We start from the raw sequence: 26,033 nt of genomic DNA, 5'->3' as shown, positions 1-26,033 counted from the left end.
TAATTAGTATCATAAATCTAGTCTATACAACTTGTGCACTGTGTTCCCATTCTTCTGGAGCCACACGATAGGTTTTTGTGAGGAACAGACAGAAAAGTGTAGTCATTATTCACAAATAATCTAGCCCTCCCACCAAGCTCATTTCTAGCCTGCATTCAGATTCAAAACAACATTGGCTCTCGCATGTGTAGTAACTAAATGCAAACGTGGTAAGTGTGAGCTTAGGGCATAGTAAGAATATCAGTGAATAATTTGGGTTTAAATTTGGGTCTGTTCCTCACACAAAGCTATCGTATGACTTCAGAAGACTTGGAATACAGGGCAGAAGATGCATGGACTTTTTATTTTTTTATGAGACTGTAATGGTGCTTTTTTGCCTTTTGTGTTCGCAGAAAACAATAACAGTATTCAGGGTTAGAACAAGGCTGAGTAAATGAAGACAGAAATGTCATTTTTGCATGAACCGTTCCTTTAATGACTTGCATGGTATGTAGTATAAATCAAAGCTGTCAATAATTTTGCCATGTAAATGAACCATTCTCTAGATCGTGATTGGCGAATGCTTCAGGATCCATTACATGAACCAGGGCTCCAAATCATTTGTGGGGAACCCTTATGTCTCCGCCCTCTACAGACAAGTGGGCGTGTTCATCTTCGGCTGTGCTGTCAGCCAATCGTTCACAGACATTGCCAAGGTCTCGGTTGGCCGGATGAGGCCGCACTTCCTAGATGTGTGCATGCCGGACTACTCTACCATCAATTGCTCTCTGGGATATATCACTGATTACAAATGCACTGGAGATCCCAGCAAAGTACAAGAGGCCAGGTGAGATGTTCAGCACTTGCATGCACAAACATGTGCTTATACATGTACATAGCACTACTTATGTTATTGCTTCCTACTGTTGAATTGTTTGTGATGATAGTAACTGCTAAACTAATAAATGTGTCATTGTCACTTAAGACCTATTCTTCTTGCGCTCAAGCAACTAATTAACAGCAGGGCCCAAACAATACAGTTCAATTGCTGTTTATTTAACAGATATAATAATCAGCACAACCAAAACTGAATGAATGAAGATCACCATTAATCTGAAAATCAGTAGTTTTACTCAGCCCTAAAAACTTTTTTTTGTGTGTGTTGATTTGAGTTGAAATAATTTTTTTATGTGACAAAAAAGAGACAGTGAAGCAATTGGAGACCCATGTAACTAACACAGCTATGTAGGAAATTGGTTGCTTTGCACAATTAAGTCATTGCACCAAAATATTTTACTGCAGAAGGCTGCAATTGACCAATCAGAATAAAATATTCCAGAGAACTGTGTAATAACTCAAATTAGTTGCAAATTTTTTGCCTAGCAAACAAGCGAAATTCATTTAAAAAACGGCACTTCATTGCAGGGTGAATACTTGCACTTGATTTTAATATATTGTTGCAACGGAAATGGAATAAATAGGCTTTCAGTTATTAGCAAAATAATAGAAAACAATAGAATAGAAAATAGAGTGACCCAAAAACAAGCTTAGAGGTGATGTTTACACCTGCAACTCAAATGATCTCATAAACATAATATTATTATTATACTTTTTTTTTTTATTATTATTTATTTTTTCTTTAGATTAAATGATCTTCTCTCTCTCTCTCTCTATCTCTCTCTCTCTCTCTCTCTCTCTCTTTACAGGAAATCCTTCTTTTCCGGACATGCTTCCTTTTCGATGTACACCATGCTGTACCTTGCAGTAAGTACCTTGCACACTCTAAATCTATTAGGCTAAATCTAAATGGGACAGCTAATTCTAAATACTTTATAGACTAACCCTAACCCACACTATTACCCTTTTGCATTTAAAAAAATTAATAATAATAATAAGAAGAAGAAGAATAACATATATATACACTACCGGTCAAAAGTTTTGAAACACTTGACTGAAATGTTTCTCATGATCTTAAAAGTCTTTTGATCTGAAGGTGTATGCTTAAATGTTTGAAATTAGTTTTGTAGACAAAAATATAATTGTGGCAATATATGAATTAATTTAATTCTAAAACTAAAATGTAATAAAAAAAAAAAAAAGTTTTTGAAATTGATGACTTGGACCAAAAAATAAATAAAAGCAGCCAATAAGTGCCCAACATCGATGGGAACTCCTTCAATACTGTTTAAAAAGCATCCCAGGGTGATACCTCAAGAAGTTGGTTGAGAAAATGTCAAGAGTACATGTCTGCAAATTCTAGGCACAGGGTGACTACTTTCAAGATGCTAAAATATAACACAGTTTTGATTTATTTTGGATTTTGTTTAGTCACAACATAATTCCCATAGTTCCATTTATGTTATTCTATAGTTTTGATGACTTTACTATTATTCTCAAATGTGAAAAAAAAAAAAAAAAAAAAAAAAATTATAATAAAGAACGAGTAAGTGTTTCAAAGCTTTTGACCAGTAGTGTGTGTGTACATATATATATATATATATATATATACACAGCTCTGGAAAAAATTAAGAGACCACTGCAAAATTATCAGTTTCTCTGGATTTACTATTTATAAGTATGTGTTTGAGTAAAATGAACATTTTTGTTTTATTCTATAAAGTACTGACAACATTTCTTCCAAATTCCAAATTAAAAATATTGGCATTGAGAGCATTTATTTGCAGAAAATCCAATTGGTCAAAATAACAAAGAAGATGCAGCGTTTTCAGACCTCGAATAATGCAAAGAAAACAAGTTCATATTCATTTTTAAACAACACAATGCTAATGTTTTAACTTAGGAAGAGTTCAGAAATCAATATTTGGTGGAATAACCCTGATTTTCAATCACAGCTTTCATGCATCTTGGCATGCACTCTACCAGTCTTTCACATTGCTGTTGGGTGACTTTATGGCACTCCTGGTGCAAAAAGTCAAGCAGCTTAGCTTTGTTTGATGGCTTGTGACCATCCATCTTCCTCTTGATCACATTCCAGAGGTTTTCAATGGGGTTCAGGTCTGGAGATTGGGCTGGCCATGACAGGGTCTTGATCCGGTGGTCCTCTATCCACACCTTGATTGACCTGGCTGTGCGGCATGGAGCATTTGTGCTGCTGGAAAAACCAATCCTCAGAGTTGGGGAACATTGTCAGAGCAGAAGCAAGCAAGTTTTCTTTCAGGATAACCTTGTACGTGGCTTGATTCATGTGTCCTTCACAAAGACGAATCTGCCCGATTCCGGCCTTGCTGAAGCACCCCCCCAGATCATCATCAATCCTCCACCTGGTCGTCTAATGGTTAGACAGAGACCTGGAGAGGCCTTTAAGCTATAGTGTCTCTCACCCACTGTGAAATCTTTGGATGATCGGCTTTCTGTATCTGCTGATCTCCTGGGATTTTAATGCACAACAGTCTCTAGAATTTACTCCAAATGGTGCCGAAAACAAAAAATCATCCAGTGAGTGGCAGTTCTGTGGACGGAAACGCCTTGTTGATGAGAGAGGTCAACAGAGAATGGCCAGACTGGTTCGAACTGACAAAGTCTACAGTAACTCAGATAACCGCTCTGTACAATTGTGGTGTGAAGAATATCATCTCAGAATGCTATTCTGAGATGCAGGTTGGCGTTGTTTTGGTGGCACGAGGGAGACCTACACAATATTAGGCAGGTGGTTTTAATGTTGTGGCTGATCGGTGTGTGTGTGTGTGTGTGCGTATGTATGTGTGTGTGTGTGTATATATATATATATAATATATTTAGGCCCTTCATATTTAACCAACTTCCCCCAAGTGTTGCTAAGCCTCATGCCTCAGTATGTGTCATACTGAATAGCTGTATACTGAAAGATTTGATTGTTGTCTTTGGTAATATGGATACAGGGACCCTCTATAACACCTCACCCTTCTCAGTGTGACTCTTAAATGTAGGTCACTGTTATTTTTCCCCTTCAGCTCTCAGATGGACACACTCCACCTGTTTTTATTTGTGCAGCTGTATAGACTTCCTTTCTCTCTGAAGTTTTTCCTTCATTTCTCTCTCACTCATCCTTATGCTTTATTTGTATTCTCTTTTTTTTTTTTAAACACCCCTCTCTTTTTGCACTAATTAGGGAGAATCCCCAATATACATGCTCACACACACATACAAAGACAGATTTTGCTCAGCCTCCTACAGTCTCTCAATCTATGTAAAGCCTCTTTCAAAGGTTTCAAACTTTCTCCTTTTCAAACACGAGGCCCTCCACTCCTCCCTATCCTCTCTTCCTTTCTTTCTGATCCCTTCTTCCTGCATCTTAATCATCAACATCTCCATAGGCCCCTTCACCTCTCAGAGGCAGAGATTAGGAGGCGGGGCTGCTTTGCTAATGGATGGGGCCAAATGTTCATTCTCAGTGCTTTGAGAGAATATTTGAGAAAAAATGCAATGAGGATATTGCCATTGCAGTGTAACCAAAACACTGGTGATTTTAGCACTCCAAACAAGACTGACAGCCGTATTCTGCTACTTTGTGAATGTAGCCAATATGTGTATGTGTTGGTAACTTCTGAAGGCTGACCTGTTAAAACTCCTGCTTGGTTCTTTCTAATGCTCTCAATACAGCTGTTAAATTAATGTGTGACTTTTTGACAGTTGGGCCTGACGCCCTGACCTGAGCTCTTCCTTCACAAGAGGAAACAGTACATTAAGAAGCACACCTCTGGGCAGTACTGTTGAGTGTTCTGTGACTAAACCATTCAGTTTTAACATTTAGGCCCACTGTATTTTAACTGTTGTGATTAGCCACAAGGTAACAGAGATGTCAGCCAGTATTGCACATCATTACTCTTGACAAAAATGCTGTAGAGAAAAAGCAGTCCGTTAAAAGTTTAATTCCCTGAGTTCTTCCAGAGGACAGACTTTTAGCATGTCGTGAAGTCACTTGGTTTCAGATTTTTTTCAGTTTGTTTGTTTTAGTTTCTTGAAATAAGATGATCTGAGTGTAATTTTTATCCCTGCACGCTCTTGGCTTTGTCACTGAGAGTCTCTTGCAGTTGCTGAGGGGCAAATTACTCATCATACCCTTCAGATCTTATCTGAAACCCTGGCCAGATTTCTCTCACCATATGCTGCTTGCATTTGCCAAAGCTGGAGTTGAGTGAAATACCATTATATATTATAACATGTGTTGAGACTGTGGGGCTCTACAGCATGTACATGGGAATAGACTACAATGTTAAGGTACAGGGAAAATGAGATTATACGAATTAGTCTCTGAGATTATTTCTTTGTTGACTATTGGCCTTCAGTGCTAAATCAAGAGGCCAGTTGAGAAAACTTGAAAAAAAAGAAAGAAACGAGTAGACTGATAGAGAGATACTTGCTCCTTGTAATTATCGTAGTCTAGCAGTTTGTGCTTCATGGTTCAGACGCCGATGTCATAATGAGAGTTCACACCATTACTGTTATCCCCTTTTATTTACAAAAAAGTAAACCCAGTTCAAAACCAGACAGACTTTGTTCTCACCAAATTTGAGAATGAATCATCATTCTGCACAATAATTTTATAAAAAAAAAAAAAAAGGGTTTAAAGGCAGAAATGTAAAAAATTAAAAATTTAAGTTTTGGAGGGTTTAAAGGCAGAAATGTAAAACTTATAATTTTATAAAAGCTCTTACATTCATTCTTCTGTTAAAACTCATTTATTATTTGATCTGTAAAATTGTTTAAATTGTCATTTTTACAGTCATTTTAAGGTTTTGGGGTTTGTTGACTACATCGTCATGGCATGGCAGTTGTAAAATTAGCTATAACTTTACACAGAAAAGGTTAGTAAGTGATTTTATCACACTAAATTCATGTTAAAATTAATATAATTGATGTCTTGTGGCTTTACTTTTGAATGTTTTTAATGTTCAGAAATTGGCACCATTCACTTTCGTTGTAAGTGCCTCACTGGAACCCAGATTTTTGCTTTTTTTTTTTTTTTTTCTTAAAGAAAAGGAGGGGCAAGTCAAAATATATATTTTTTGTGGTAATCAATATTTTGTCACAAATGCTGTCGATTGAGCTTAACTTGTATTGAACCTAGACTATTCCTTTAAGAAAATGTACCATAATTTCTTGCATAGGTGTGGTAGTCTAAGGGGTTGTTCACTCATGTCTCATTTTTGCATTCTGCCTGTGTTTTGTTTTAACTATTGGTCTATGTAAACATGCAGCAGAAAAAAATCTCCGGACTGCATTTTCAGTGCTTCACACCATTAGCGGCGTGTAGATTTCCTCACTTCCCTAAATTATTGTTTAGTATGAATGTAAAACATGTTCATGATAGTTACTGTAGTAAACCCGAAATTATTATACATTTTCATGGTAAAGGGGGAATAAGATGTCAAGTTATCACCAGATTTCTACTAGATGAATGTATTTTACAAAGTTATGATAAAAGTGATATTGAATTAAGGATATGTACATCCATGATGATTTTACTCATCCTCTGTTTCATGTCAAACCCTGGAGTCATCTGCTTTATGTTGATTAAAATGTGGTCATTTGCTCCATCACAGTGTTACAGCAGCACAGTCCAGACATTGAACTCATAGTCAGGTTATGATCCAAGCTAACTACTGGAAGATCAGGAGCATTGCAGGACTGCCACTCATTACGAGTTTTTTCCTTCTCACAGAATTTTGTTTGTCATCTGCATCATCCTTCATAGAATCCAATGAGTGATATTAACAAGAAGCGAGCTCAAAGATGAAGCAAAATATATGAGACCATTGTTGTCAGATTTTCTTGCAGACTTGCTTGCTTTTGAAACGTAATCTTGATAGGAGCTGCACTTTTATGCATATTACCTACATTATTATATCTGTTAAGTAAATAGCAATTGAACCGCATTGTGATTAAAGTTTTAACGCGATTTTGACCGTTTTCAGCCCCCCAGAGGGTCTTACTGCTAGTACCTCATGTTTATTTGGTAAAGTTTAATAGTATATTCAAGAACTTTAGTGAACTTTTTAATGACCATCATCCATGCAGCTCAACAGCAGGATGGCAGGTAAACCTCATCTACTCATTGAGTTGGGACGGTGTATCTGATTGTTCTGGAGAGCAAGTGTATGTGGTTACGGTATTTTTGTGGGTAGTGAGCTTGGTATTTCCTAACCTCTCTCTGACCTCCACACTCATGGCCCATGAATTTGGATTTGACCTCAAAGCAGAGTGAAGTGCCTCCGTGCCTCCCAGACCACACTATGACACATGAGGCTGCTGCTCCAGCTTGCCATAGCAACCAGAGAAAAGGCGGTGAAGAGGGAGAATGATGGTGGAGTAGAAGTGAGCAGACCCTTTTAAAGAGTGTAAGAAATTAGCGAATTTAAAGAATATTCACAGAGAAGAAAGGGTTACTGATGGTGGTTCATGTTGGACAGGCAAATCCTCTACATGCTGTTTCAGGCTTATTTCACATTATGTTGTGGGTATTGACATGTGGCTTGTTGGAATAGATGTTTTGTGGAACTGAGGTCAGGGAAAAGTATGTCCGTAGTGGTGACTGTTTGCTGCCAAAACTGGCAACATTGTAGTGCAAATACAGTTCAGAATGACCTGCTAAACCATGCATAGTGCCATGAAAAAGAATCGCTTCTCTAAAATCTCTAAAAGGCTTTGCAAAGCAAACCTTCTCATACCTTTTTTAAAACCTTTAAGCACTTGGTTTAATTGCTCAGTCCAAACACGTTTGCTCATGTTTTGTCCCTTTGCCTGTACTACAAGACACCTGCGTCTTTCTGCTGTGGATGCATTGCAAAAGATGCAAAGAATGCAAACTGCTCGGCAAGGGCAATTTCAGCAGATATAAGCTGCCACGTATAGGCAAATTGTACATCATCATCAATGGTGGTTCAGTTCTGCAAATTAGTCCGGACTGTGTTCATACCAATTGTGAACCATACAAACTGACATGAACCAGACTCCAGACCACCATTTCAAGTGAACTTGAGTTTCTTGCAGACTTGCTTGCTTTTGAAATGTAATTTTGATAGGACCTGCACTTTTATGCTGTGGGGATGGGGGCGTGGTTCTGTGTCTGTTTGCGGGAGAGAGGGAGTGGTGTGGCTCGTCAAGCTGGTTAGTGTAATTTCTAACAGCTGTTTCTTGTTACAGTGATGGCGGAGAGAGACCTTGAAAAGCAGCCAAACATGCCAGAGATGGCAGAGAGAGAACGACATGAGAGTGCAGTGTTAGTGTGTCTTGTGTGTGTTTCTGAGTTTATGATTTCAAGAAGTTTGCATTTATTGATAGTGTAATTGAACAACTGAGTGAACTAAGAAAAGCAATGAAAAGAGTGTATACGGCGTGCTGAAGGCAGAAAAATAAAAGCCTTACCTGAACTGTGTCACTGCTCCCTATCTCCTCCTTTCCATACCCGAACCATGCATTACATTGGTGCCGACACCCGGGAAGGAGGAAAGATGCACTGTCATGGAGTCCTCGCCGCTGCCGTCTGCCAGGGGAGGAGTCGCAGCCATCCGCCAGTGGACTGAGGAGTCGCTGCCGGCCGCTGGGAGTCGGAGGAACCACTGCCATCTGCCAGGAAGGGGACGAGCCGTTCCGTCCGCCAGGGGTCGGAGGACTCACTGCCGTCCTCCTGGGGAGGAGCGGCTGTCTTCCCCCAGAGGACAGAGGAATGGCTGAGGGCCAGGCAACGGCGTGTCCGGGGACAGGCGAGCAAGTTTCTCTCTCTCTCTCTCTCTCTCTCTCTCTCTCTCTGTGTCTCTCCCGCTTGCCCTTTCCCTCTCCCCTCTCCCTTCCCTCGTCTCTCCCCAGGTTCCCAGGAGGCGGGGTGGACCATCCCTGGTGGAATGGCCGGAAGGGTAGCGTCTCCCCTCCAGAAATGGGGGTGGGGGGGGAGTAGGCCAGTCCGAATGGCCTTCTCCGAACTCGTCGGGCCATTAGAGTGGTCGGCATGTGGACATCGCTTTGCATTAGTCCTGGTGGATTTTGCAACGCGATATCCGGAAGCGGTGCCCCTGCGCAACATCTAAGCACGTAGTGTTGCAGAGGCACTCTTCAAAATCATCTCCTGGGTGGGGATTCTGCAAGATATCCTCACCAATCAAGGCACTACCTTTGTCACGTACACTATGCGAGCTGTACGAATTATTGGGCATTAAATTGATTCGGACAAGCATGTATTACCCGCAAACGGATGGCTTGGTTGAACGATTTAATAAAACCCTGAAAAACATGATTCATAAGTTCATACACGGTGGTGAGAGGGATTGGGATAAGTGGTTGGAACCCCTATTATTTGTGGTCCTGGAGGTCCCGCAAGCCTCCACGGGGTTTTCCCCCTTCGAGCTCCTGTATGGGCATAGACCAGGTGGCCTGCTTAATGTCATACGGGAGACATGGAAGGAGGGGCCTTCACAGAGCAAAAACAAAATTCAGTAAGCTCTTGATCTTAGAGCAAAACTACACACATTGGGGCAGTTAACACAAATGAATTTGCTCCACACTCAAGAACAGCAAAAGGGAACACGATTACGAGAATTTGCACCAGGAGATAAAGTTCTTGTATTACTGCCCACCGCAAGCTCTAAATTACTCACCAAGTGGCAAGGACCCTTTAAGGTCACACGGCGGTTCAGAGATCTCGATTATGAGGTTAGGAGTGCGCGTCAGATTTTACTATCTCAACCTCTTAAAGTCTTGGAGGGAGGCAGTCCCTGTGGCCTTGGTGATGGTAGTCCCAAAGAGGGCGGAGCTCGGATCGGAGGTGACTCAAAGCTAATCAGTTCACCCTGGTCCCGTGTGAAGACCACCTCTCACCGTCGCAGCTCATGGACGTGGCCAAGTTGCAAGCGGAATTCGCAGATGTATTCTCGTCTCTCCCCGGTTGTACAAACCTCATAAAGCACCATATCAAGACCACCCCAGGGGTGGTGGTTCGTAGCCGCCCTTGAGCACAAAAAAAAGGTAGTTCAGGAAGAATTAAAGGCAGTACTTGAGATGGGCGTAATAGAAGAGTCGCACAGCGATTGGGCCAGCCCAGTGGTTCTGGTACCTAAGAGTGATGGGACGGTCCGATTCTGTGTTGACTATCGAAAAGTCAAAGTGTTGTCCAAATCTGATGCATACCCAATACCTAAGATTGACGAATCGCTTGATCGGTTGGGCGCAGCTCAATTTTATTCAACACTGGATTTAAAGGAATAGTTCACCCAAAAATGAAAATTTGCTGATAATTTACTCCAAGATGTATCTGAGTTTTTCTTCATAAAAACAGAATTTAAGATTTTTAGGATTTCATTTCAGGCCTCCTCTTTAAACAATGTAAGTGATTTTTTGACGGTCCAAAATGCATATTTAGGGTGCATCAAAATAATCCACATGACTCCAATTGACAAATAAAGTTCTTCTGAACCCAAACGATTGATTGTTTTTAGAAACAAAACAATACTTATATACTTTTTAACTATAAATGTTCACTTCCGTACATCTCTGTGATGCGCTCATGAAAGGGATGACGTAAGCTCGTTGGTAAGGTCACACGTCACGTGGAGGAGGTAGGAAGCGTGTCATTGTTTACAAGAGAAACTTGCACAGAGCACAGACCAACCACAAACCAAAACAGTTCAAAACAATATAAAATAAAAAATCATTTCCAAATAATAATAATTTTTTTTTTACTGCATTAAATAACCATCCTTTATTTCTGAGCAATGCCGTTGCGTTATCTACTTGTGCTTTTTCTTACCATAAATATATAGGCTATATGACTGTCAGGAATTCAAGCCACACAAGTTGTAGTTAGTGAAACCAAGTGTCTTTTGTGTGAGACTGGACAGTGAAGTGGCATGAAGGTGAGTTATTTATGCAGGCAGTGAATTGAGTGCAGGTGCGGTGAATTATAAATCGGGTGATGAGGAGCGGAGCGCTGAGGGAGGTGCAGAACCCGAGGAAGGCGTGACAATGACAAAGTTTTCACACATACCTGAGTTCACTGGAAAAACAGCATGGGCACAGCCGATGAATTCAGATATCGACCCTTTGTTTCTTTCGATGGTCTGAAATCCTCAGGGGTAAAATGTTCACTGCACATCCTCCAATATTTGAGAGAATGTAGGTGTGTACTGATATCCAGGTTCAGCATGATAAGCCAGATCTTCAATCGCTCATGATCATGTATAGGCAATCGATGAAAAGTTAATATTTTTTCCCGGCATTCATTTTCTTTGGGGTTTCTGAAGGTTGAAGCATCCAGTATACATACCAAACAACCATTTTGAACAATACACTTATACAAATACAAATCTACAGCAAAGACAATTAAACTTTTGTACAGCGCTCCTTCTCTTGTAAACAATGACGCACTTACTGCCTCCTCCACGTGACGCATGTCACAGAGATGTACGGAAGCGAACATTTGTAGTTAAAAAGTATATAAGTATTGTTTTGTTTCTTAAAATAATCAATCGTTTGGGTTCAGAAGAACTTTATTTGTCGACTGGAGTCGTGTGGATTATTTTGATGCACCCTAAATGTGCATTTTGGACTATCAAAAAATGGAGTACATTTACTTGCATTGTTTAAAGCAGGAGGCCTGAAATGAAATCCTAAAAATCTTAAAATCTGTTTTGATGAAGAAAGAAACTCAAATACATCTTGGATGGCCTGAGGGTGAGTAAATTATAAGCAAAGTTTAATTTTTGGGTGAACTATTCCTTTTACAAAGGATTATTGGCAGATCCCTTTAACTCCAATCTCCCGAGAAAAAACAGCTTTTTCCACACCGTTCGGCTTACACCAATATGTAACTCTTCCTTTCAGTTTGTTCGGGGCCACCGCCACGTTCCAGTATCTCACGGACAAAATTCTCAGGCCACATACAGCATATGCCGCCGCTTATTTGGACGATATCATCATTTATATTACAGGGCTGGATGTTGCCCTTGCCTGAGTCGGGCGGTGGGGGTATGTGGGGATGGGGGCTTGGTCATGTGTCTGTTTGCAGGAGAGAGAGAGTGGTGTGGCTCATCAAGCTGGTTGGCATAATTTCTAACAGCTATTTCTTGATACAGTGATGGTGGAGAGAAACCTTGAAAAGCAGCCAAACTCGCCAGAGATGGCAGAGAGAGAATGACATGAGAGTGCAGCGTTGGTGTGTCTTCTGTGTGTTTCATGTTTCTGAGTTTATGATTTCAAGAAGTTTACGTTTATTGAGAGTGTTATTGAATTTAACTGAGTGAACTATGAAAATCACCGATAAGAGTGTATATGGTGTGCTGAAGGCAGAAAAATAAAAGCCTTACCTGAACTGTCACTGCTCCCCGTCTCCTCCATTCCATACACGAACCTTGACCTGCGTTACATATGCATATTACCTACATTATTCCATCTGTTAAGTAAATAGCAATTGAACCACATAGTGATTAAGTCTTAAAGCGATTTTGACAGTTTTCAGCCCTAAAACCCTAGAGGGGTTTTTTTCTGCTAGTACCTCGTGTTTATTTGGACAGAACATTTTATCTACATTAGGGTGTGTTACTTCTCATGTGGGCACATGGCATGTGTATGTTTTCATGTTTTGGGTTTGGATGACACTGGAGCATCTAAGACCTCACTGTCTGACACTCACACACCACCTCAGAAAGCACAGAGATCAGCAAGCCACCATCACCCCATCTCGGTCTCCGATCATAACGTCTGCGGCACGTTTGGCTTATCTGAGCTCTGATAGCGAAACGCTTAGAGGCAGATTTGATGGACTGTATCTGAGCCCTGTGTGTCCTCAGGCTCTGCTGTTCTTATCAGCTCTTGGATGCCTATGTGTGGTGAGGCCCCACTCACGCCCTGAGTTCTCAGCATCAGCAGGGCTCCTTGTGGGTCAGACGTCACCCTTTCATGACCCCTTCACAGTCCAACATACACCAGAACTCTCTTTGGCCCTTTCTGTATTTATTTACTCATCCCTACTCATTTCAAACCCTTATGACTTTATTTTCTTATGCACAACACAAAATGAAAAATTGTAATGAATATTCCGTTCCGTCTTTTCAATACAATGGCAGTTGAAAGGAACTCCTTTTAAAGCTTAAGAAAGGACCCAAAGGAATCATAAAAGCAGTCCATGTGACTCATGTGTCATATTCCAACTCTTTGGAAGACAAACGATAGGTTTGGTGAGAAACTACCTGAAATTATAGTTTTCGAGTGAACACACTTGCCACTGTAAACAAACTTCTCTTATAGTGCTCATGAACACACATCAGGTGTCAAGATTTTTGGTTTTGAATGACATAAGGGTGAAGCAGAATTTTTGAGTGAACTGTTCCCTTAAGCATGCCATTTATGTTTAGATGTATATAATTTCTGGTTAGGACGTTGTTTCTAATGGCTTTGTTTGTGTTTCCAAGCACAAAATCAATGACTAAATGTGGATTTAAATGTGGATTTTAGGGAATATAATGGACATACATGTGCCAATTTTTTTTACGTTCCCTTGCATGCATAAATTAGTATATGGTGGATGTCACCCAGAGGCCCTGATTTTCTTGTTTATGTTGTGGTCACAAGTAAAATGACAAAAGCATTCCATGCATTGTTCATCATTGTGGAACTAACCCTGTTGGAGTGAAAGAGAGCATGAGAATATCACTTTTGGCTCTAGCTAAGGCACTCAACTGTCTCTTTTGAAGAGCTGTACTGCTATTCCTTCTATTTATAACAAGTTTATATCAAGTTCATTTTAATGAAACCCGCTGGCATTGATAATGCTGGCAGAAAACCGCTGGCAGAAGATGTCTTGCAAGGCTTTTGGGAACAATGTGAACAATAACAAAATAATTTCGTTATCCATTTGTCATCTGTGATGTGTGAGAATCTTTGTAAATCAAAAGGCAATAAAAAGAAATTAGTACATTTCGAGAAAAACAAACTTTGAACGGATAAAACCTCTGGAGAATCCCATTATAGTGACTGATGGGATTACTCATGCAGTTTTTTTTTTTTTTTTAGTTTTTTGCCAATGTGTATGGAACTCTGTGGTTGAAATTGCTACAGCTCCTTAGTTAGAAATTCCCTCACTGCTGCCTTTCTGCCAACATTGAGGCCAATCTGACCAACATGAATATGAATTTATTTATCTGTCGCCTCAGGTGACCTTCAGCCTTCTAAAGAAGCAAGGGTCTCAACTTCTGTCAGACATCTGTAACATTTATTTAGATGGCTTTGAAACACCTCAAATACCGTAGCATGAGAAAAAGTCATGATTTTGTACTCCTATTTCTAAGGGCTTCCTGCTTTCATGCCCCAGTGTAAATTGAAATAATGAGACAGCAGGCCACAGTTTAAGACAGATACAAACACACTGACACTTATAAACACACAGAGATGCTCATCTTTCTGTCATCCTTCCATTCTGAGGGGCTGTTTTTGTGAGATAAGATCAGAGTGGAGAGGCCACTATTTATATGCAGTCATACTAAAGATGGTGTGAACATTTTTGGCTGTTGTAGCAGTGATGTTAATCAACAGCCCAATTAAATACAACGGAAATCAAAACGACATCGCCTTAGGCGATCACTGAGAATTCCAGTTATCAGAAGTCACTTCAACTATGGAAACATTTGGCTCTGTGGACTTTTAGAAAATAACAAAATTTTCAAATTCTTGCTAGTTTATCTATTATTTGTCCACTAACAATGTCCAACAGTTTATATATGCATGACAGGAGAATTCTGTTAGGAAGACTTTGTCTTACTTAGGCTAATTTCATATCTAGCTTTTCTTTTACAGTACACACAATACTGTTAACACAATACTAAAATAATATCAAATACTTTTCCACACATAAGATATTTACCTTTTTTTTTTTAAATATTTATTTATTTATTCTGGGCGGTGTTATTTCCCTCAAAATGAGCATAATGATCAGCAAATGATGAAGGCTTGCTAAAAAAGTTTCCAAGACTGTTTTAATGTGACAGTATAAGAAATCTGTTAAATCAGTAGATGTGTTAACATGATTTTAGTGTAATAAAATATCTTAATAACCTTCTTTGTGTTATGTCCAATTTTACAACTTGGTTGCAATGACGATGGCATGCTATAAACTCTGAAACCCTAAAACAACAGTAAAAATAATTTTACAGCTCAAATAAAAGTAAAAAAAACAAACCAAAAAAAAAAAAAAAATACGTAAGTGCTTTTATAAAAATTATAAGCATTAAAATTTTTAAAACATTGAAAAAAATTATTTTTTTTTTTTAAGAAAAAGTCAATTATTTTTGTTGTCATCAACATTATTCTACAAATGCTGTTGGATGAGCTTAACTTAAATTACCCCAGAATATTCCTTTAACAAAAATAAATCCATGGCAAATTAAAGTGCTAGTAGTTGTAGAAACACCCATTACTTTGCAAAGTCTTGTCAGTCTGCTTTTAAGAGGCACGCCCAACCCCACATCATCTGTGAACTTCAACCAGTAAGGAAATTCCAACTCCCAAACATCTCTAGGGAGGGATTCCTCCTTTTTACTTTCACAATGCCTTTAGATTGAGGAGAGCACAGTTCAGGAAATCAGACATGACCTTGTGCACACCTTCATTTGGAAGCTCAAAGCTCAAGATGGCTATTGTTTGATTTGTCTAACAGTTTTAGGCCTCATCTGAGAGTATCCATCTATGTTTGTGTCTTTTTAAGGGTGTGACCAGAGTTTACTGTTGTCCATTTTAAGTGTGAAGGAAATTGTCCTCCTCATGTGGTGATGGAGGGTGAGGAGCACAGGATCCTTGACTGACACAGTTTGAAGGGTTTCAGTGTTTGTCCTCCTGACCCCCTGTCCTCCCCTTGTCTCTTTAATCCTCATCACTTTTGTTGTTTTCTTACCCTAATGAGCCTTCCTGTTTCCAGAAAGCTTACTCTACAAGGGGTTCTTGGTTCAAGGAGACTAGAGAGAAGATACAGATCACCTCCCTAATGTAATTTTGGACAGTGAGGAGAAGCAAATCCCCCAGATGCATATCATTAGGCTTCTGTTTATTCAGAGCTCTGAAAGAAATGGAAAGCCTTCTTTAAAAAAGAAAAGGAAAAAAAAAGAAAATGATATATATTGATATTGGCTCCTTTTAGCATGAGTGTTAATTTGAACAATTGTTGCGCTGCAATGTCAGTTTGTTAATATTTGGACAGCTGCCTGATTGAATATTTATCAGAAGCTACCTACGCTGGAAACACTAGATGCAGCGATGCATTATGCGTTCAATATATCTCACGTTGCACTCTGGCAGATTTCTTTTTTTTAATTATTTTAATTTTGTTTTATATCAAATGTTTGAAGTCACTGCTGTGTAGGACTGGGTTAAAATAACAATTTTCTGATGCATCGCAGTCTTCATTTGAACAATCTCAATACTGATTCTTAAATCCAAAAATCGATCTTTTACTATACGCAGAGCTTTCTGTCTGTGATTAGCCACTGGCTAGTAAATGTTTAGATTCCACTCACCTGTGATTGAGTATATTGGCAAAGAAGTTCAGCATCCTTTCACAGCGTGTTGAGAAGTTTGATTCGTTTCGTGTAATGTGTGTCCAAAGACGAGTTCCACGCAATCCATTTGTCATTGAAAAATGTCTTTTTTTAATATCCTTGCTGTTCTTTACAGTTAATTATTGATAAAAAATAATAAAAACAACAACATAATTCCAATCAATAATTCTAGTCTTGTTAATATGCGCTCACTTATAGATGCTATTTATAGAACTGCTGATTTTTTTAAAGAAACTGTACCTATTTTAGCATGTGTTCTAAATCAATGTAAATACTAATATTATAAATGATGCATTAAACAATAAACATGTAACAAAATATAATATATGCAGTATAATATAATGTTTATTGATGGAATACATGGATTTGTGCATTTTTTAAAAGCTCACATGTAACAAAAATAATAAAAAATGCTAAATATAATTAGTAACATTTTTGTAATGTACCTACTTAGAAGGTACACCCTATATTTAACAGAATTAGCTAGGAGAGAATTTCATTCATATGTCAGCAAAATTATAACCTTATAACTGAAATATACTAATTTGAATCTAAATCTGAATTGAATCAAATCAAATCTAGACCTTGTGAATTGGAATTGAATCAAATCGGGAAATCTGTAGCAATACCCACTCCTACTGCCATGTATTTAAAACATTATAACTTGTAACCATTACATCAAAAGCTATTGTAATGGCATAAAGATGTTCTCAAAGCTTATAAGACTTGTTAGCAAAGATCATAATGTGGCACGCTTTTTCTCTATCCGTTTATTTTTTTCTCATTTCTCTTCCTCATTTTCTCAGCTGACATGAAGCATAAGTGTGAGATTTAAAAAAAAAAAAAAAAGTATGAAAAACTCTTTATTCAATTGCTTTCCTTCTCTCTCTCTCTCTCTCTGTAGTTCTACCTGCAGTCTCGGTTTACTTGGCGAGGAGCTCGCCTTCTGAGGCCCCTCCTCCAGTTCACCTTGCTAATGATGGCCTTCTACACCGGCCTATCACGTGTCTCCGATCACAAGCACCACCCCACTGATGTCTTGGCTGGCTTTGTCCAGGGAGCCCTGGTGGCCTACTGCATAGTGAGTGCACCTCTCTTGTTATTTATTAGGTCCACTAAAAGCCTTCTTCAAGTTTAGTACCTGTAATTTCCAAACATCGTAGGATTACTCCTTGAACATGCAATGAACATGACAATATTCTATAGGAGTTATTCATCAAGCCACTTAAAGGCAGTCTGGTAATGCTAAATAATAAATGCTGCAGTTATTTAACTGGCCAAACAAGAAAGCTTTTAACAAGGTAAGTTATGAGTGGTTTATTTGAGTTAATGCAGATAAAAATTAAAGGGGACCTATTATGCAAAATGTTATTTTACATGGTGTTTGAACATAAATATGTGTCGGCAGTGTGTGTACACAACCACCCTACAATGTTAAAAGTCCACCCACTCCTCTTTCTTATATTTCTATTAATCTAAAACAGTGTCTCAAAGTGATTGGTTTTTGTTTCTGCTCTAACGTGATGTCACATTAGAGCAGGCCTCGCCCACGACTGGTGAAGGACTCCACCCTATTATCATAGATCTGAGTGATCCCCCTGAGTGATCTACACACAGTCCGCCTTTTTTTTTTTCCGTGCTTGAGCAGCTACGGTGAGAAGAATAATGTCTCAGCTTCGTAAGCATCATAAGTGTTCTGTTGTTGGCTGTAAAAGTGAACATAAGAGTCTTCATGTACTCCCGGCATCAGAGCCACTGAAGACGCAGTGGACAATTTTGTTTTTGAAGCAAATGTGCCCCAAAACATACCAAAATTTGTGTACGCAAATCATTTTACACCGGTCTGCTTTGTGAATGAGGGTCAATATAAAGCAGGATTTTCCAAAAATTTGATTCTCAAGCATGGATCAGTACCAACTGTTCATGTTCCAGCTTTATATCCTGAAGATGTAAGTATTGCACTTTTATATTTTGTGAATGTTTGCAAATCGCCTTTCCGAATGTGCTTGTTAGCTGATTCCACGGCTAATGCAGCGAAAGTTACCATTGTCTCTGATTGTATTCATGGAGAACAGAGCTATGTCGTTATTTTTCATTTTGAACCCGAAAACGCTTACTGTCAGTTACCATTGTCTCTGATTGTATTCACGGAGACCAGAGCTATGTCGGGCGGGGAGCAGCAGCAGGTGATTCCACCCAAAAAGAGGCTTTTACAACATGGTATAATAAATGATCCGTAGGGTATTTTGAACTGAAACTTCACAGACACATTCTGGGGACACCTGAGACTTATATTACATCTTGTAAAAAGGGCAATAATAGGTCTCCTTTAAGTCTTGTTTGGTCAATTAATGTTTGCCATTTTTAAAAGAAACTACAAAAGTTTGCAAAAAGAACTGACAGGTTAAGTAAAAGACAGAAACAAATATCAGTTGCAAAGGATAGTGACAAATATATTCATGTGTATCAATATTCATCAGTATTAATATTCATTGATTCATGATTCTGTGAGTTCAGCATTGGAAACTTGACTCTTGCCATCTTCAACAATTGATTACAACAACACCTTTTTTATCTGCCAAGAGTCTGTTTATGTTTTGAAAATATTGTATTGTATGTGTGTGTGTATGTGTGTGTGTGTGTATATATATATATATATATATATATATATATATATATATATATATATATATATATATATATATATATATATATATATATATATATATATATGGAAAAGTATACCAAGATTAATGTCACATCCATGCAGTTATGACCAGTTTCTTGCTTTAAGACATTTGATAGCCACTGACCTTGATCTTGTTGTCGTGACAAAATTGTATTTTGGTGGTGAACAAACACTTATACACTTCTAACATCCCCAGAACCTAAATAAACATTCCTTTTGTTAATGTGCAGGCAAGGAACAAGCTGAGCCTGACATTATGGCATATGTTTTCCCATCTCCCACTAATTAGTATTGCATGCCAAAATTATTTACTTTGAAACATGAAAATGTCTTCTCTTTCAATCAATATGGCTTTTGCAATAGTCCAGTAGAATGTTTGAGCTTAATTTGAGTCATATTAGTCAGATAACTTGTCAGTTAGAAATATTTGGAGCAAAATGTATCTGGGGTCTTTAGGGTGAAGTGATGACAGAAGACCATCCAGAGTTTGAGGTCAGAAAGGGATCTGAAATTTCAATGGAAACGGACCAGAACATTCTCCAGACCCCACCCCACACTTATCCGCAAAATTACTCAGCAATCAGAGTAAATAAAATATTTTTTTCTCACTAATGAAGAGCATATTGCATGAATTAAATATTAGATATTATAATAATATTATAATATTAGATATTGCACCATTAAATACTCTAAAATAAAAAAATAAAAACAAGGGGGAGAGGTGTGGAAATCAAGGAATTTACACTTCATAATTGTGGCACGTCACTTTAGTTGGTGCCAGATTTTACCTACAGTAATAGAGGTCGACCAATATGTTTTTTTCAGGGCTGATACCGATAACAATTATTAGTAATCAAGAAGACCGATAACCAATATTTTGGGCTGATATACATTTGCAGTAAAAATGAAAATTTTTGTGTCAAAATTTACTCTAACACAAACTCCAACACAAAACGTCCTTTAAATGCCTATGAACATGTTTAATGAAAACTGCAAAACAGAACATTTCAATATTATCTTTTGAAAAATACTGGGAAACAACATTTCAACATTATTAATTTAATTTAATTTTATTTATTTATTTATTTTATTTTTTTTTGAAGTGGAGGGAGCTCCTACTTTAAATATATGAATGTTTCAGTTCTATGAATGTTATGTATTAAAATGCAATTCTACCAAAAACAAACAATCTACATCTAAATAGTGCAGTTTACAAATACTGTTTGCTACAGTTAAGTATAAATGGGCTGACTATCAAATAATATACATTTTTTTTCATCATCAGCAGAGAACTCATAATTTCAAGGTTTTGGTTGTCTTTTTTGCCATCCATGCCAGAGATGATGTTATCTCTAACTCTGATTAATTTTCACAAAATTAAAACAAAAATATTTTTGTTTATTATCAGTAGGCTCAAAACATGTTGATTAATGAAGCTAATTTTTTAAAATCATTTATAGTCTAAAGGTGCTCTGGATCCACGATAAATTGTCCTGTCACACACCTTGCTTAGCTGAACCGTCGGAGTCATATCAGACACTTGAAGATTGTTTCACTTTGCTTCATTCTTGTTTTCTGCAGTGTATTTTAGTAAAAGAAGCCGGCATCCATCTATATGGCTGCCCACTGTATTTCTCCACTATGGTCTGCTGTCTGTAAAATAACCGCGTCTGCAGCTCTAATATGCGGTGCCTCATGTCGCAGGCTGGGGGAGAGATGCAACAAGAATGGAGCGTGAAAGGGCATAAATGAAGCATGTTTGGTGCCAGAGAAAAATATTCAGGGATATAGTTCTGAAAGATCAGTGCTATCAACATCCCAGAGTGCTTGCAGTGTACACAGCTCTGTTGTTTTGTTGTGCTGCTAATCTAAAGTGAAGAAACGGTGTGAGGGGGCAACCGTTGTCATGATGTCTCGTGGTCCGGATGAAACCAGTCCGGACCCAGACGCGGTCCGCTAATTGGTGACCGCAGACATATAGTATTGTGATGTATATTTCAACTTCAGTATCTGCATTCTTACCTTTGAAAACAGCTTGTCCTCTCAGTGATATATCTTTCTCTCGCTGCTTTCCTCTTTCCCACCTCTCCCCCACGATTACGGAGTACAGTGTTGATTGTTCATTTACTCGCGTCGGGAAGAGCACCACTTAGCGAACAGATGCCACTTAAAGGCATACAGGTGTCTCAGAGGGGGCCCTAGCCTGAGTGATCGTGTCTACCACCGCAAGTGGTAGACCGCTTAGGTCTTCTGCATCCCATCTAGGGGCCACACATGGAGATTCCAGAGGTCTGGTCACGGGTGCCAGAGGGTGCCCCATCCCGTGTTGGCGGTTGACATATGCTACCATTGCCGTGTTGTCTGTCTGAACTAACAAGTGCTTGCCCTAGATCAACGGCCGAAACCTCCTCAGGGCAAGCAGAATTGCCAACAACTCGAGGCAGTTGATGTGCCAATGCAGTCACGGGTCCGTCCACAAGCCGGCGGCTGCGTGCCCGTTGCAAACAGCGGCCAAGCCCGTTTTGGAGGCGTCCGTCATGACCACGACGCGCCTGGAGACAAGTTCTAGGGGAACACCTGCCCGTAGAAACGAGAGGTCGGTCCAAGGGCTGAAAAGACGGTGACAGACTGGCATGATGACCACGCGATGTGTCCCGCGGCACCATACCCATCTCGGGACTCGAGTCTGAAGCCAGTGCTGAAGCGGTCTCATATACATCAACCCGAGCGGGGCGGCCACCGCTGAGGATGCCATATGCCCCAGGAGCCTCTGAAAAAGTTTCAGTGGAACCACTGTTTTCTGTTTGAACGCCTTCAAACAGACCAATACCGACTGGGCGCGCTCGTTCGTGAGGTGCGCTGTCAAAGAGACTGAGTCCAACTCCAAACCGATGGTCCAAGATTAGCCGCAACCCACCGCCTTTTTTCAGTACGATGAAGTAGGGGCTGTAAAACCCCTTCTTCATCTCGGCCGGAGGGACAGGTTCTATCGCGTCCTTCCGTAGGAGGGTAGTGATCTCCGCGTAAGGTAGTAGCGTTTTCGTCCTTCACCAAGGTGAAGTGGACACCGCTGAACCTGGGCGGGCGCCTGGCGAACTGAATCGCGTAGCTGAGTCGGACCAGCCATCGCGACGGATTGGAAAGCGCTAGCCATGCGTCCAAGTTCCGCGCAAGGGGGACCAAAGGGACAGTGTCGTCGGACGTACCGGCAGTTGGGGCCTCGCGGCGGGGCGGAGCTCGAGGTGCCACACCATGTCGTGGCCGTCCTGAGTCTAGGGACATTGAAGCACTTACCTGGCTCCTTGTGACCACCCCCAGAACAGCCTGGGATGGGGGAGGCAGAGGCCTGTCCTCATGACCCGTGGAGACTGTCACATCGGGGGCAGATTTGTGCCACAGCTGGGCACTCAGGGGTGGGAGACCGCCGCTGGAGCGCCAAACCTGCCAAATAGAGTGGTGGACAGTGGTTGTGATGACGGCCGTGCACACCAGATACGTGACCCAGGGAACAAGGAAACCACTCTTGCTGAGCTCTTGAGTACTGCAGCCACTTGGGCATGCAGCACAATTAAATGCAAAGGTAACAAAAAGATGGAGAGATCTGCTTACCAGCTCCAGAGCAGCTGGTTTCGTCGTCCCTGTGTCGCCCGTCTCAAGGGCGCTTTGAAGCCTTTCACGGGTTCTGGGTGGCCACGAGACGGGTGGCGTCTGCTTCCTGCGGTGGGCTCCACACCGGGGCCGGGCCGAAGGGGCCCCCAGTGCTAGACGCGCTGGCCTCATACCCGTGGGTAAAAGGACCGAGGTGGGGAGCCTCTAGGGTGGCTTGCTTTCTTACGAAGGCGAGCCGCGACCGCATCGTTGCCATGGACATGTCCTCGCAATGAGTCCATGAATTTGTCTCCGCGTGAGCAGTGCCCAGACACGAAAGACAGTGATCGTGACTGTCAGAAGGCGAGAGATAACGAGTGCAACCAGGAATAACACACAATCGGAAAGACATCTTTAAAAAGATGCGTCTTTAAAAAGACGTTCCTTGTGTGCCGCTCTTTTAGAGAAATATACTCTTTTAGAGAAATACACTCTTATTTCTGCCGAAGCGCCCAGGGGCATTCTCTGCATTGCAGAGGAGGGAGAAGCCGCTGAAATGAGCCATCAGATCCAGCGGAGGTGAATGAACTGTCGTGGTAATTCAGCTCAGTGAGCATGACCGTTCGGCTCCGAAGAGAAAATCTGAATGAGTGGTTGCATACCAGCTCCTTTTATACCCGTATGTCCGGGGGAGTGGCATGCAAATACCACTCACCAATTTTCATTGGCCTTTTATCAAAGACCAGAGGTGTCTCGGGCTCCCAAGAGTGACCCCTAGTGTCACTACATTGACACAACATCGAGTGAGTGACAGATAGGGAACACAGTGTTCATTATTTAGTTGAGAAACATTTATACATCTGGCCGATACTTTTATCCAAAGCGACCTGCAGTGCATTCAAGCTACACATTTTTTCAGTATGTACAATCTTTGGGAAGCAAACCCATGACCTAGCCATTGCTTGCTCTACCAATTGATTTACAGAGTTTATCAGCAAAGGAGACGCAAATATTTGAGGTCCATCGAATAGGGAAAGGCAAAAGACAAAGATGCCCCCCCCCCCAAGACCTTACCGTATCTTAGCCCTTCACAACATCTGAACGACAAATGTAGAAATTGTTTGAGCTGGGAATTGAGATATTGTATCCTGTTTCTCTTACACTCATAGTCCCACAATGCCATTGGAATGCGATCCTCTAATGTCTAACTTCAGTCTAATTGGCTGTGACAGTGCCACACTTTTGATGGTACACAGATGTTGGCCAAACATCCATCTCCATAACATTTAATCTCAATCCTAAGCGTGTTGTTTCCAGAACTTGGTTCAGTTTTGATGTGGCTCTTGTTTGAAATATTTGTTCTCCTAGTCTTGATTGTCTTGAGTAGGTCTTGATTGTCTTTGAGTAGGTTCTAGTCCTTGGTCTTTGAGAAGTTTGTCTCCCATGTTGAAAAACTAAAAAACAAAATAGTAGATAAGTACAAATAAGAGATCAGTAATTAGATCCTTTTCACTACACATCAAGGCGCCCATATACTTGTTTTTAACAAGCCTGCATTTGGAATCTTTTCCACTCCCCAGCACTCTATCACACACATCTGTGAACGCTTTAGAGGCCCAATTAGAGTATCTCTAATAACCAAAGCTCAGATGGACCCTATAGAGGTAAAGTAAGGTACGTGGCTTTAGAATAAATGAACACATGGTGAGATGCCAAAGTTATGTCCCCATACATCACACTTTGGGCTTGCACAGTAGGCTACAGAGTTCCTTATCCATGCTTCTCAGCAAGCTGTCTCCTAAAATTCAGTCTTGAGATGCAGAGTTTCTTCTAAGCTTGGCTTTAGGTGGTGGTTGCTGCCTGAGGGGGCTGTGTTTAAAGGCATTTAAAAGTTGTAAGCGCTCTGGGTTGGTGTCCAACCGACTTGCTTCAAAAAGACGTGGAAAGTTACAGGTCTTTTGGCTGTTGTGCAAAAGCTGATTAAAGACTTACTGCGTGTTCCATATTGAAATGGATAGGCTCATTTTGACTGTGATGCCCAGAGAGGGCTGGTCTGAGAACAGCAATTAATGTCAGACTGCTTTCCTATGTATCATATGACATAACTGATGGCCATCAGTTTCATTCTGCCTCAAAAAGAGGCTCCTGAAGTCTGTGATCCTATATGCAGTTCCTTATATGCAGGCCTAGTTTATATCAGAACTTTTGGCAAGGTCCACTATCACAGCTGTGATCACTGGAGTCAAGGAGCCTGGCATGTGTTGAAATGTCTGATTCAGAAAGAGAAGAACCAAAGAGATGGAACTTAAACAGAAAACTCTCAGTATTCGTTGTCTTCTGGACTGTTGACTGCATCCTCCACTACTTCATCTAGGAGAGTGGTGTGAGCTTCTCGTTTATGTCGTCAAGCATGGTTGAATTTCTAAGCTGCTGACATGGATGGAGAAAATGTGAGAAGTTGGCTGCTGGTATGACTTGGTTGCCGATAGGGTTGGGAACCAAGAACTGGTTCTTGTTCAGAACCGGCTCTATTCTTAAAAAAAAAAAAAAAACGGAATCGTATGATCTTCGTGACTTGCGGTTCCATTAACGGTTCTTCTGCGTGCAGTTTTCTGCCGACGTGGCTGGAATACTCTGACAGTGTTTCCAGCAGCACATCTCTGCAGCAGCGCTGCCCTCTACTGACTGTACAGCATAAAACACACAGCTCTACCAGTGTATTTGATTCCCAATCTCAAGCCATTTTTTTTTTTTTTAAATCTACAGCACGAAACATATGCGCTTCCGGTATAGTTAGATTCCCGAAAGAGTTATTCAAAGGAGTCGGTTCTTTGGAATCTACAGCCCAAAACATTCAGCACTTCCGGTATAGTTCAGTTCCCGAAAGAGTCATTCTAATGAGCTGGTTCTTTTGAATCTACAGTGCAAAACATACAGCGCTTCCATTTATAGTCCAGTATACTAGTAATCTTATACTGATGTGCAAGTTATGATTGTCCAACTCAAATTAAATAAGAAATCTCATAAGCCTGAAGTACAACATTAGGCTTCAAAACACAGTCTAAACTGTCCCTGGAACTGTTACTGTTTATTTAATGATGACCTGTGTGTCTGTTCAATCAAGCAGTGCAGTTACTGACCAGTTGTTCATATGACAATGTATAATTAAAGATACATGATAGTTGTTGTAATAAGTGGCATTTTATAAAAGAATTAATGAATTAATGAAATATACCATCACATTT

At 40.2% G+C, this 26,033-nt stretch overlaps 1 protein-coding gene across 2 annotated transcripts in view; it reads left to right on the top strand.

The window, feature by feature from the left end:
* The window catches only part of LOC127415931 (phospholipid phosphatase 3-like), a 62,376-nt gene that overhangs the window by 30,452 nt on the left and 5,891 nt on the right, over positions 1–26,033 (top strand). For both annotated transcript variants that reach the window (XM_051654948.1, XM_051654947.1), the window contains exons 3-5: positions 546–826; positions 1,686–1,743; positions 17,416–17,592. In XM_051654948.1, the coding sequence (XP_051510908.1) occupies positions 546–826; positions 1,686–1,743; positions 17,416–17,592 (516 nt within the window). The remainder of the gene's footprint in view (positions 1–545; positions 827–1,685; positions 1,744–17,415; positions 17,593–26,033) is intronic.

The sequence above is a fragment of the Myxocyprinus asiaticus genome, chromosome 25, assembly GCF_019703515.2.
Source record: "Myxocyprinus asiaticus isolate MX2 ecotype Aquarium Trade chromosome 25, UBuf_Myxa_2, whole genome shotgun sequence".
Classification (NCBI taxonomy): Eukaryota; Metazoa; Chordata; class Actinopteri; order Cypriniformes; family Catostomidae; genus Myxocyprinus; species Myxocyprinus asiaticus.
Note: the sequence above shows the minus strand (reverse complement) of the source record. Positions and strands in the feature narration are given on the sequence as shown.